This window comes from Pseudopodoces humilis, chromosome 9, assembly GCF_049639895.1.
Source record: "Pseudopodoces humilis isolate 2021_Gansu_Grassland_sample_001 chromosome 9, ASM4963989v1, whole genome shotgun sequence".
Lineage (NCBI taxonomy): Eukaryota > Metazoa > Chordata > Aves > Passeriformes > Paridae > Pseudopodoces > Pseudopodoces humilis.
This window is the reverse complement of record NC_142208.1, coordinates 29,830,966-29,843,980: the sequence shown is the minus strand read 5'-3', so window position 1 is coordinate 29,843,980 and position 13,015 is coordinate 29,830,966. Positions and strand designations below refer to the sequence as shown.

Genomic DNA, 13,015 nt, shown 5'->3' with positions numbered 1-13,015 from the left:
TATTCTGAAAATCTCAGCTCCAACAGGTAAATTTGTTAATGGAGAACATTGTATGTTCTGTCATAATCAAGCATTTTTTATCTAGAGATGTTCACATTTAGTGGGCATGCATATCATCTACAAGTTAAAGGGAGGTAAATTAAAGTTAGTATGTCTTTTTAATCTAAATTATTGGTTTTCATTAAAAGGTATTACTGACAATTCAAATTATTAATAATATAAGCAAAACCTTCAAGAATCAATGATATTCTCATCTTACTGCGCTCCACAATTCTATAATTACAGGATCCTCCCCACATCCCAGTGAAACAGGTGGGCTTTTCCTTCTACAGGTGGAGCTTCCAGAAGTCCAGAGCAGTCTGTGCAGAGTGCAATGTGGGTGAGCAGTGGGGATTTCTGGGCTGGTGCTCCTTTACCAGCAGAGACACGGAGCGTCCCTGCAGGGCTGCAGCCGCTCCAGGTTTGCTGTGTGCCTTCCCCAGACACCACCAGGGAGCAGAACTTGCCATGAGCACCTCGCTAGCTGGAACAGTGGGACACAGAATGACTCCAGGCTGAGTACAGACATCACGAATCATGCTGGAACAGGATCATGATGGATGGTTTCAGCCCTGAACAGATGAGCAATTATCTGACTGATTTCTGGAGAGGTGACAGAGACGGAAAAGTGCGGTGTCCTTCCTTTCCATGGAACATTTCCCTGGCCTGTGCCAGGTGTGATGTTTGCCATACACAGCAGCTGGGTCCATAGCCCTCCTCCCCAGCTCTCTCTGGTGATGAGCAGAGGGCAGCAGCAGGGTGTCACAGCTCAGGACAGACACAGCCAAGCTGGCTCTGGCTGCAGAGAAGGTGGCAGGACAAGACCTTCCAGGAGATTGAGGCCTTGCTTGGACAAAAAACAAAATTCCTGAATTGGCTTGTAGTGGGAGGGGGGACAGAAAGGCTGCAGAAAACCAGAGCTTTTCAAAATGTTCAGGGAGAACTGGCAGGGAGAGCCTTCAACTTCTTCATCATGCAGCATCTTTGGTTATTTAGGAGAAGGGACCCCTTTGGAAAGTATTCCCTGGAGATGCCTTCACCAAGTGCCTTCAGAGGTATTCAGCTATTTCACAGTCATTTCTCAGAGGAAATCAGATTAAAATATGGCACCTGCCAGCCCAAGGCAGAAATGCACAGAACCAACTTCATCTCATTGCTGTGGCCAATGCTGACAAGTGCAGGAGAAATGACTGCTCTTATTTTGGATATATCTTCTTTGATGGCATATTTTTCTCTGCACAAAATGAAATCACCTTTTTATACAGAACAATTAAGCGGTCTTGGCCCAGCTTAAAAGCAATGAAGACAATTTCCATGCCAATCATAATGTAGAGGGAAAAAAACAAGAAAAACTTGGGATGTTCTAGTTTTGTATCTCCAAATCCAATAGTGGTCAAAGTGATAAAGCAGAAGTAAAAGGCTTCCTGAAAATCCATATTTTTTTCCCAGTTTGGAAGAATAGCAGCTGCACAGGAGATGTACACAAAGATAACGAGCACCATCAATACAAAAGGCACATCTAATTTTTCTAACTCTTTTCCTATTTTGTCAAAATTCTCAATTACTCTGGACACCGTCTTTTCCCTTGCTAGTTCAGGACATGAGCTCCATCTCTCCATGCTTTTATTTCTTGCTGGTTGTGTGTTTTCATTCTCCCTGGCAATTAACATCTCAAAAAGTTCCACATTGCGGTATTTGACCCTCCTCCTTTTCATACCTGACTGACTTCTCAGCACTTCCATGATCGTCAGGGGCTCATTGATGACTATTTTAGACTGTGCCCTGGGTTTCAGTTCATTCCTTTCGCTACATGTGGATCCTGAACAGAGTTTAGAGGCAAGAATTTTTGACTGTATTTTCCTGAACTCATTGTAAGACTTGGATAAGACAGTTGCAAGGATGTCCCCCATGTCTGTCAGGACCAAGAACATCAGAGGGATCCCAAATAAGGCATACACCATACAGAGATACTTCCCAATCCGTGTCACAGGATAGGTATTCCCATAACCTTGAATGAGAACAAGAAGGGAAAGAGAAGAGAGAGATGTGATACATAAAATGGTAGCAGAACACATGCCCTTTCCCTAAATCCAGGATGGGTATTTATATTTCCTTCCTCTAATATCTTGGATATCAAACTCAAATGGGAAGTCAGTGCTTTTCCATTATATTAGGAGAAAACATTGGTATTATAGCAACTGTATTAAATTTTAGCAACCATTTTTCTCCTCATCCTTCAGAAGACATTGAGTATTTCTTCTCTCCCTTCAAAAACCCTGCTCTTTCTTAGATGAGCTTCTAGGCCAAGAACTCAGCCTCTAAGATTTTTAGCTCATATGAGGTATGTTTTCCTTCATTTTCTTCATCCATTCATGCTTTCACTTGTGGCTGCCACAGCCTTTGATCTGAACCCTGCCTCAGTCCCTGCTTTGCTGTGAGGCACTGAAATACCATTTACTCTTGGTCATTCTTTTCCCCACAGGCTAACTGGGAATGCTGAGCTTTACTGTTGAAGCACTTGGGGAAGATTATTCCTGTTTTGCATGGAGCGATCTAATTTACTCTTTTTTGAATTGATTTCTGTTCATTAAAAATACCTTGTGCAGTTTCCAGGCTTAAAACTCATCCTGAGCTTAAATTCAGCTACCCAGAAATCTATCCTAGCTGAGCCACTAGGCAGCCTCCCCAGGCAGTGAAGAGATGGCAGCTCAGACCATCAAACTTCAGACTCAATTCTCCCAGAAAATTCAAGGTAGATAATTTGATTCTATCCCAAGGTGATTTATCAATTCCTAACACTGCAAATAACAAACCCACTGCAATGGAAATAGCCACCTATTCCATCTATTAACAGCAAATATTCCAGGCTTTCTACTGATCCCAAAACTCGGGTCAAAACTGAGGAATATGCATTAATACTCAGTGCTGTGAAGGCAAAAAGCACTGGCAGTTTAGAAATAAATATGTTGGGTTGGTTTGTATGGGGACATTTGTCAAGTCCCATGTTAATGGAGGTGGGTAAATGTACCCAGGGAATATACCTATTTCCAACAAAATGCTTTTTCACCAGTTTGCTGAGGTCAAAGTTCTCTGATAAAACATCCCCTTTCAAAAGTTCTTGGCTGCTGTGTTTGTTCCAGGAAATATTCACAGGGCTGAGGATTTTGGTCGCATCCCCAGTGTGTCTGACCACCCAGACTTCTGTCTTCAAGCTGCAAGAGGCTGAGTTTGAGCAGTCACCGAAGAGAAGAGAGTCTGAGGTTTGAGCTGTGACACAGCACACAGAGCTCTGGGTGAATACATCAGCTCTCACACTGTTCCTTGTGTAGGAAAAGCTCTTCTTTAAGGTTCAGTGTTTTTTTTACAGTAAGATTCATATCCATGCTGGGATCTTAGGCATATCCTACTGCAGTGGAAAAATGTCTTTGCAATTTGATACAATGCTCTGGGAATATTTCCCATCCAGCTTTGATTATGACAAATTTGGATAGACAGTCCCTGTACTTGCCAGCATTTGAGAGAGATTAACAAAGGGATAAAAGTAGCTTTGGGAACGAGCATGAGGAGCTGTATTTAGCAATGCAGAGGGAGCCAAAATCAGAGCAGATGTTTCTATTTGATCTAAGTCTGCCTTTGAAATATGAAGTCAGACTGAAAGATTTCAAAGGTGTGACTTAAACACTATCATGTACTGTTAACCCAGAGAAATGTGAACACCGTGGTTAATTACAGAACCACAGATCAACAAAGCTGAATTAGACATAAGTAACTGAGAAGCAATTGAAAAACAATATATGCATTATGAATTACCTTTTCCAGAGAGGAAAACATTACCCAAGAGGACAAACAACAGTGAGAAGGATAAGGTTTGACTGAAAAACGGAGATTTCTTTTTAGTTAATACCTCTGTGAACATCATATATGAATACATATTATAGTATATATTTAATGATGCAGTTAATTAGTGTGTACCATCACTAGTTACTAAATTCTGACTTGTTTCTGTGACTCAGCTATGTCTCTGCAGTCTGTGTTTGCAGAATGCTTGCAGATTTATCATCAATACTCAGGGGAAAAAATTCAAGGGGGTTTGGGCTTTGGGTTTAGAAGGAGTGGTTTGTTTGTTTGTTTGTGGTGGTTTCAGTTCTCTGAAAGAAATGCATTAGAGAAAGCAGCAGTAGGAATTGATTCTGAAGGGTGTTACTTTTCCTCTGTACTTACCCACGGTTGTGAATACTGTGCAGCAAAAAAAGAGAGACCCAAAGAAATTCCATCTGTCTTCTGGATTGATAAACCAGACTGGGTCAGCTGTGCTGAAAAGCTCACGGATGTTGTTCTTAAACATCTTCTCATTTTCTGTCACGTTATCTGTCACATCAGGAGGCACAGTGAGTGTTTGCAGACCACCACTCAGGGAGCAGCCCGCCTGTTACTCCACTGAAATATATTCCAGCTGAGCATTTGCTCATATTCTCTTAAAAATATTCACATTCTCACCCTCCCCTTTCAAGTCCCTCACCCCCTCCTCTGAAAACACCAGGTGGGTTCAGTGGCGTTGCTGAATAAAAGTACAAGGAACAAATAAGCATAAATATAAAGAAGCAGGATAAGATGATTGGATAATCAGCTTCCAGCCTGAATGTCCTGTTTCATTTTGGACTTCCCAGGAGATTAGTCTTCTTTTGACACAAAGACACTAAGAAATGTGGGATCAAAAGTAGGGAACCAACATGAACCACTTGGATATCACTGCCCAGTGAATCCAGCTGTGAATCCCAGAGCCTTCAACCCTTATTCCTCCTCCCTGTGCCTGAGCCTCACTTGAAAGGACATTGTTTAAGCGATTTAATTGCCCCAAACTGATCATTGTGCCAGCACAGCTACCTGACTGAAACTCCAAGCCCATGTACAAGCCCCATCACAAATCCAGGAGGATTTCTAACCCTTCGTTTCTCCTCTACCCTTTCCAATCAGCACCACTGGGTCTGGGGTGCAGAACTGCACCTGTCTCCCTCCAAGCATCACATCGCCAGAGGGCTGGTAGGGAAGCTCAGAGCAGGGAAGAAGGAGCTGGAGAAACTTTCTGAGAGGGAGGATTCAGCCCCTAGCAAACTGAAGGAAATGCCACAGGAATCTCTGGTTATGAACCTGGGCAAAAGGGAGAACACAGGATCTCAGGAAAAGTCTTTCCAGGCAGGAACACAGGGACTGGGGAAGGTTGCAGTCAAGAATCACAGCTAAGGAAGGAAACAGCAATCATTAGCTAGGCAGAGGGAAAACCCTGCTTGCAGGGCCAGCTGTTCATATTTTGAAGAATGTCTTCAAAAGCAAAAAATAACTCATTCAGAAAGCAAGAGAATGAGTAGCTCCCTGTACAGTTAAGTCATTTTGAAATTCCAGTACATACCTGATAGGTTCCTGGCGAGGGATGTCAGATTCTTCAGAAATGCTCTGTATTCTTCACTTACAGTGACCTCCCGGGTACCTTCAATGTGGGAAAACATGAGAGCCCCAAGAAAAGCATAGATGACAAGAGACACAATGAAGCAGGCATGAGGAAACACTGCCCAAAATATTTTTTTACATGTCGTTTTACCTCGCAGAGGCTGTGATGTTGTTGCCATCGTAAGCTTGTCTTTTTCCTTTTTTAATATATAATTTTGTGGAGAAGACACAGCTTTTAGAAAGAAATATGAGGATGTAAAAGCTTTTGCAGCCAAGAAAAGCTTCTCCTGTGAAAAGAAAGATTGTTCTGCCTCAGGCTTTCAGATCACATGTCTTTATAAGTGAAGATTGCACTACAGTCCCCACGGAAAAGGAGCACAACTGATCAAGCCCTGAAATACTTCTCAGTTGACGCCACGCCACTCTATCCCTGAATTATTATTGATCAGCCAGCACTGTAATGTACATGGATTACCAGCTCCTGTCAGCTTCCACCAGAGCAAACTCGTGCTCAGAGTTTCTTCTCCTGAACAGCAGTTTCCCATTGATAGAGCAGAAACACTTCCAGCTCCCAGGAGGGGAAATGGGCACTGTAAGGGATGGGGTTCTTTCAAGATTTCTCCCAGAAACAAACAGGAAAATTTAAAATTAATCAAAAGAAGGGGGTGCTACTAATTGTAACCCCTAGGCAGACTGTAGAACAATTAATTTCTCTTTCAGAGAGCTTACAGAATCTCTCTATACCACTCCATCTTTGTAGAGAGGGTATTTTGAATTTTAAATTCTTTTTCTCCCAAGAAGAAATAAAATAAAAAGAGTCAAGAAGGTTTTTCCTAGTTCTCACTTGAATAAAATCTTCCTGTATAAATAGAAGTTTCAATTATGAAATTCCCACTGACCTTAGTAAGTCAGAACTTGCAAGATTCAGTTCAGGGTTTGTGATCTTTGCAAACTATATTGAACTTTAAAAATAAAGCCTTTCTTTTCATCCTTCACTCTAAAACACTTGAAGCAACAAGCTGTATCACTGCCCGTTTTAATTTATGTAGTGGTAGTAGGGGAAGTTGGACTTTACAGAAAGAGGTGTCAAATATTTCATCTCCAGGCATCTTTCATTAAAAATTGAAACAGTCTTGTGCAGCCAAGACCTATTGAGCTGTATATATGGAACATGTCCACACAGAAATCCTACATGCTTACAATGATTTCTTCTAGGTCAAACTCTCAGCAAATTCGATCAGAAGAACTTTTATGTTCATTAGTATGCAAGTCTCCACTATAAAAAAAGAAACTTTCAGGGCTAAGAGAAAAATAAGCCAGTGTGCTTGCCTTTTTCCTGGTTATCTGCCTTGTTGGCTCAGTCTTGCTTTTTGGCAACAGATTTATAAATCCTCTTATTGAAGTCAATCTCTTTTATTTTTTTCCCCCACTGACCCGAAACACAGGGTTAAAAACTGCTAATGTTCATAATTAGTCAAAAGCAACAGAACTTCCTGAGAGGTCGTACCTGGAGATAATGTACATAAGTTTGGTGTCCTTTATGCTGGGAATTGTTGCAGCAGAGACTAAAATGTTGGACAGCTGTTTGCTACTGTCCAAATGCATGGGTTGCACACACCTGGAGGAGTCAACGTGGTTCTGCTGCCACTGTTCTTAAGTAGCACAGTTTAAAACTGGGAAAAATTCAGAAGCAGCAAGGATGGCTGAAGGTGTGGACAGCTTTCAGACAAGGAATCACTGAGCAGTCATTGGCCAGGGTGGGGAAATTGTGACTGAGGAACTGCATACCAGCAGGCTTCAGTCCCCCAGGTGTTCTGGAGAGAGCAGGTGAGGGATCAGCGCTCTGCAGCTCTTCTGGAAGCAGAATTGAGGACCATCAAAAGAAGCAAGTAGAAATCTGCTTCAAAATAAAACAGGATTGTTTCTCATGTAGCTAGAAAAGTCTTTGTCAAAGGATGTTGGGTTTCCATACATGAAAGAGAATGGAGAGATGTTTAGAAGAACAGTCATTAATACTGACTACAAACTGACTACAGGGCTCAGTAACCCCCCTGGACTGAAAATAGCTTGCAGCTGTAAAAATAAGATGGGGTACTGGGCCAAATGGGCCCCCGTCTAAGGCAACATATTCACACTGATGTTCTAAATGATGTTTTCACTGACCAGTATGGTAATTCTGATACAATTTGTCCTGCACAGTTTTTCATCTACAACTCAGAAATAAACATCTTTCCTACAAAGTGCTCTAAAATCTTCTCAGCCTCCTCCTACACATGGTACTGCAAAGTATTTAGCAATTCCCAGGAGCTTCTCAGCCATTTGCAGTATCGGGCTCTGAGCTTGTGACAAGAAGAAAATTTAATAAAAATAAAACAAGAAATGATTTTTACATTATTTGCTTAATCTAAACCATTTCCCACTATTGCTGTATTACATATTTGAACTTAGTTGCTTAAAAGCAAATCCCGCTAACCACAAGTTATTCCAAATTGAGTTACTGGTACTTGTATTGAGAGAGATTTTTGCAATACACATTTCCTATTCACATTAATGGACAGCAAACCTGCACTTGTCCCAACCTCCATTTCTTTGTTTAGGGCAAATGTGAGTGCTCTATAAGGTGCTGCTTGAAAGGGAAGTTTTTGACCACAGCTGCAAGGTTAAATAATTCCAGTAAAAATATACTTATGATGAAATTGCTATTTTATCTGATATTTCTGGATTACATAGGTTAAACCTAGAAGGTCACTGTTTGGGCAGAGAGAAATGTTTTCCAATGATCAGTAAAACTCTCCCTGCATTAAATCATCTGCTACCTTGCCAAAGACCTGCTGTTACCTCCTCTATGAAACACCACTGGATTCACCATTCTCTACTGACAGAGAGTGTAATGTCATCCTTTTTCAGAGAAAATCAAAGTGACATGAAGGATGACAGAGCTTTTTAAAAATAAATGGCAATGGACTAAATGGTTTGCTTTTCTTTACACCTGGCATTGATTCTGATGGGAATATTGTTTGATGGAGGACTGAGGCCTCAGCCTGGCAGCACTTCATGACAATGAGAATTAAAAACATTCCATTTGAGGCTGAATGTTAACAAGGATCATGGAAGATTTGATCCACTGTCCTTCTGTAGGCCCCTGAAAAGTATTTCCAGAATGCATTAATATATCTAAGCTCCCCAAGAAAATTAATGTTTTGGTATAATGGTGATATCACCCCCAAGCACCCCAAAACAGCAAAAAATGAGTGGCAGCATTGGTTGCACTAAGAAAGCAATCTCAGGGCTGTGCAAGCATCAGATTTGATCCCAAGACATAAGGACACAGCACTTGAGGTCAGCTGGGTGGGCAGCGTCAGTGAAGTTTCACTTTTAGCATCCTCAGCACTTTCAAAGGACTCCTCCCACCCACTCACAAAAGGAGTTATCCCAACTCCTCCCAGCTCTGGGGTTCTTTGAGGCCTGTCCCTGTGGGATTTCAGCCCACAGTGAGGCCAGGAGCAGTGCTGGCCCAAGCCCAGCCCCAACATAGACACATGACATTTGTGCAGAGCAAATATACCCTGCAAGATGAGCCACACGAGCTTTTAAGGCACTCTGCAAATATTTTTCTCCTCACAGCCCCATATTCCATATTCCCCTGAAATATGAATGCCCCTGGCACCTTCTGTTCTCACCACTGTACCCTTACACCTCACACTGCTGGGATGGAGAGAGAAATGCCTGAACTGGCAGTGCAGGGTGTGTTGGATACCCCAGGGAAGGTTTAGCTTCCTTTGTATCCATCTTTAAAAGTCTCAGCTTTTGCTCGAGTCAAGTGCTTGAGCTTGTAACCGCTGGGAATATTTGAGAGCACTCAGGACTAACATCCTGACACTACATAGAATGCTAAGTGGATTCAAAGATGTCCAGGACTCTCACCCTGAATAGGAGAATTTCCTATTTCATTCTTTGTTCACACCAAGCCAAGCAAGTGGTCCCATCATTTCACTTACAAGCAGAAAACACTCTCAGTTATGCCCCAGGACCAATCGAAGCTTGGGTATTAGTTTCTGTTCCTCCTCTTCCTTTCCAAGAGAAATGAAGTCACACAGTCAGACAATACCTTTGGTGGGAGTCTTTTTCCCTGGCAGCTAAACACAGATCAGTCTTTGTTCACTCACGAGCTAACCATACACTTGATTCCCTCTCCTCCACCCCTAAATCATTGTCTGGATAGAAAGACTTCATTTTGCCTTCCTCTTCCTCAAACCTGAGATACCACAATAGCCTGGAAGGAGAAAAGCTGCTGCCCAAATGAGGAAACACCAGCCTTCCTCCCTCATGCACTGGTAACATCTTCTCTCTCCCAGAGCTTCACCCAGTAGCCAGGGGTGCAGCTCATCTGGAGTCTTTGCTGCTGCAAGGCTGAGGTTTCCAACACAGCAGAGCTCTGTGTCAGACACTTCTGCTCCTGCTGAAACATGTGGTAAGTCAGAACACACTTGGAGCTGGGAGGGGAAGCTGCTCTAGACAGACAACTCTTCCAGACCCTTTCTAAAGGGCCACAAGCAAAACCAAACACTGGTGGATAGAGGCAGCAGTTCTCAGTCAGGGTGGGGATGGCTTTTCCCACTCACTGCTCATTTCTTTGTGTGCCTCCTTTGAATCTGTGGCAGAGTTTCAGGGTGTTGTAACAAGCAGGAAGGTTGGTATCACCACGAGTCACCAGCGTCAGACCCCACGGCGCAGAAGCCCTGGGATAAGCAAAGGGGATTACTGAGGTTCAGCTACATGTTTTATGCCAAGCCTTTACTGAGTTAATGTAGTGAACGTAATGCTGGTATAGTGGAGACTATCTCAGCACAGTAGTTCATTTTAAGGCAAACAAGCTCCCTGTAGAGAGATCAGAAAGCTGCTTCTTAGGAATTTAATTAACATTAGGGCATGTGAGATTATATGCTGCATGAAAGCTAAGAATCATGATTCATGTCAACACTGCATTTATGTGCGATTCTGCAGTTATTTGAACTGGTAAAAAAGCCATGTAGATTCAAGGTGACAAGTCCACTTTACTCTTAAAAAATTCTTATTCTTTATTACTATTAATGTGGCATCATATGTATATAAGCAGTTTGAAAGAGGGGAATCCTAAACCCCAAATACAAGAACAAACCAGCATTCATGTGACTGACACAGACCCTCTCAGCTCTCAGCATGCAAAATACTAATGAAAAAAACCAAAAAATCCATTGATCTTATTTCCAATAATGTCACATACAAGTGCAGTCAAAGAGAACACGGATAAAAATTTATCCTTCACAGGCTGCAGTATTGGCCAAGTATTACAGATAACATTGAGGTCAAAGGTGTATCTGGACAACCTCCGAGGTCATTAAGGACTGTAAATCCCTAAAGTATCCTGCTTACAATATTTTCTACCCCCAGTCACCCACAGCACTTTATAAACCACAGGCAGGAGTCTGTAAGATGCCCACAATCAGACACCTCTTTCTGCCTCCTCTCCCTGGCCATCAGGCTGGGCACGGTTTCGTGTCAGTGGCTCAGAGTTTCTGGAGTGTCAGGCTAAATTTTCCATTTCTTCTTTTCATCCCAATTTTCCTAATGACACTAAGCATTTTCTCTCCCACTTTTGTGTAAAGTAATCTTAGAAGAGTTTTAACTCCATTATCCTACCACTCATTAGTCATTGTGGATTTGAGGGGTGGAAGATACTTTCCCAGATGGGTGTGCCTCGGGACAACATTGAGTGGACACTTCGAATTTCTTTCAGTTCTGCTGATTTCCTTTAGCTCTGAGCAGGAATACATGAGCTTTTCACATCCTGTCCCACCCATTTCAGCTAATAAACCATTAATTGCTCACCCTTCATAATGCTGGCCCTTTGAATGTTTTAGCTGTCATGGGACTAGCACATAGATGCTTTTTAGTGAATCAGTAAACAACATTTTGCCACCTTAGTGGGGGACACTCTTTCAGGTTCTGGGCCAAGGTATCTTCACCTATTTAATTAGTTTAAGCCATAATTCCTCAGTGATGTTATCCCTCCTGGGTTGATGAGTAAGACCACGCCACAAAAGTGCCTCCTACAAAATATTTTGGGTTGGGAAAAAATGCATGTAAAACTGCCCACCTTTTCTGAGCAATGTTGTACAAAAATAGCATGTGGAATGAAGTCTCTTCTTACACTTTACTTCACAAGGAAAAATATTTTAGCACTTTAAAATGAGCCATCTGGGCCACAGGCCCCAAATGCAATGAACCCTGTGGATTTCCCCAGGGACTGTGGGCTCTTCCCGAGACTGCCTGGCACCCAGACTGCCCACGGCTGCTGCTGCCTGCTGCTCAGACTGCAGGAAAAAGCCATCTAAATGGCACTGGCCATCTCCTGGCTCACTTGGGAATTTGAGATGTGTGGGTGGGGCAGCTCAGCTGCAGGATGAATATAAATTCAGCGAGGGTTAATGTTTGAATCCCTCCAGGCAGCCAAAGCCAGCTGGTTGCATCGTATTTGGAGAGATGGGGCTTTCGTTTTCAAAAGCACAAGAGGGATGCCAAAGGACAGAGAAGCCCTCCTTGCTGAAATTTTGTTCCAAACGAACATAAAACCTCTTTTCTTCCTTGCAGTCAGATGTTTATATAAGCAGAAGTATCTTGGGAAGTGCCCTTTGTAGATTTGGATCTTTCTCTCCCTTCTGAAATGACCAGAATTTTTGTTCATTAATTTGAAATCGGAGGTTGTCTGCAGTCCAACACTAATAGCAGAAATGTGCCATTTTCATCAATTAAGCATGCAACTTAATGCCTTTGTATAGCTGAATTGTAGCAGAATTTGGTCAAATTCTGCTTTCTTTTAAACTCATGCAACACGGTCTAATGGATATGGAAGCAGAATTAGCTTTTCTTCTTTTATTTTTTTTTTTTTTTTAATAAGCCATTGTAGACATTCTAGCTTTCTTGGGCTATAGCAGATTTCTGCACAGACTTTTCCTGGACCCCAAAAGGGGGTGAATTGAGGCATGGCCAGAGGGATGGGTAAGCAGCCCAAAAAAACCTGTGTGAAAATAGGATAGGGGAGAATGACTTTAAGCTGAAGGAGAGTAAGTTTGGGTCATATATTAAGGTGAATTTCTTTAATGTGAGGGTAGTTAGGCACTGAAACAGGCTGCTCAGGGGAGCTGTGGATGCCCTATCCATGGAAGTGTTCAAGACCAGGCTGGATGTGGCTTTGAGCAACCTGGTCTGGTGGAAGATGTCCCTTCAGGGACAGGGACAGGGATGTCAGGGAAGTTTCAAGCAGATAATCTTCAAGGTCCTTTTCAACCCAAACCATTACATGATTCTGTGAAAAGATGCACCTTGGCAAAAAAAAAAAAAAAAAAAAAAAAAACACAAAAAAATCTCTCTTTTTGCAGAACCCCGTTGCAAAACGATTCCTAAAGAGCATTTCTGCCAGTGCCCTCTGCCCTGCCACAGTGGGGCAGGATCCACCCAGCCCCACTCCTGCCCCCGGCTCTGCCTCCATCAG

General features: G+C 42.5%; 1 protein-coding gene across 1 annotated transcript; it reads right to left on the bottom strand.

Moving 5' to 3' along the window:
- Nucleotides 1–1,235: 1,235 nt before the first annotated feature.
- On the bottom strand, nt 1,236–5,663 carry KCNK18 (potassium two pore domain channel subfamily K member 18). Its single transcript, XM_088060059.1, has 4 exons — nt 5,636–5,663; nt 5,447–5,524; nt 4,261–4,407; nt 1,236–2,047 (listed from the first exon to the last, which is right to left on the bottom strand). The coding sequence occupies exons 1-4, from the start codon at nt 5,661–5,663 to the stop codon at nt 1,236–1,238; spliced, it is 1,065 nt and encodes a 354-aa protein (XP_087916185.1).
- Between the last annotated feature and the right edge of the window lie 7,352 nt (nt 5,664–13,015).

Bases quoted from the DNA above. Each gene is read 5' to 3' on its own strand.
- KCNK18 (XM_088060059.1), bottom strand. From the start codon at position 5,663: ATGGCAACAACATCACAGCCTCTGCGAG. The intron at 5,525-5,635 runs GTAAAACGACAT...CCCACATTGAAG, and splicing joins AACATCACAGCCTCTGCGAG to GTACCCGGGAGGTCACTGTA. The intron at 2,048-4,260 runs GTAAGTACAGAG...TTCTCATTCAAG, and splicing joins CACAGTATTCACAACCGTGG to GTTATGGGAATACCTATCCT.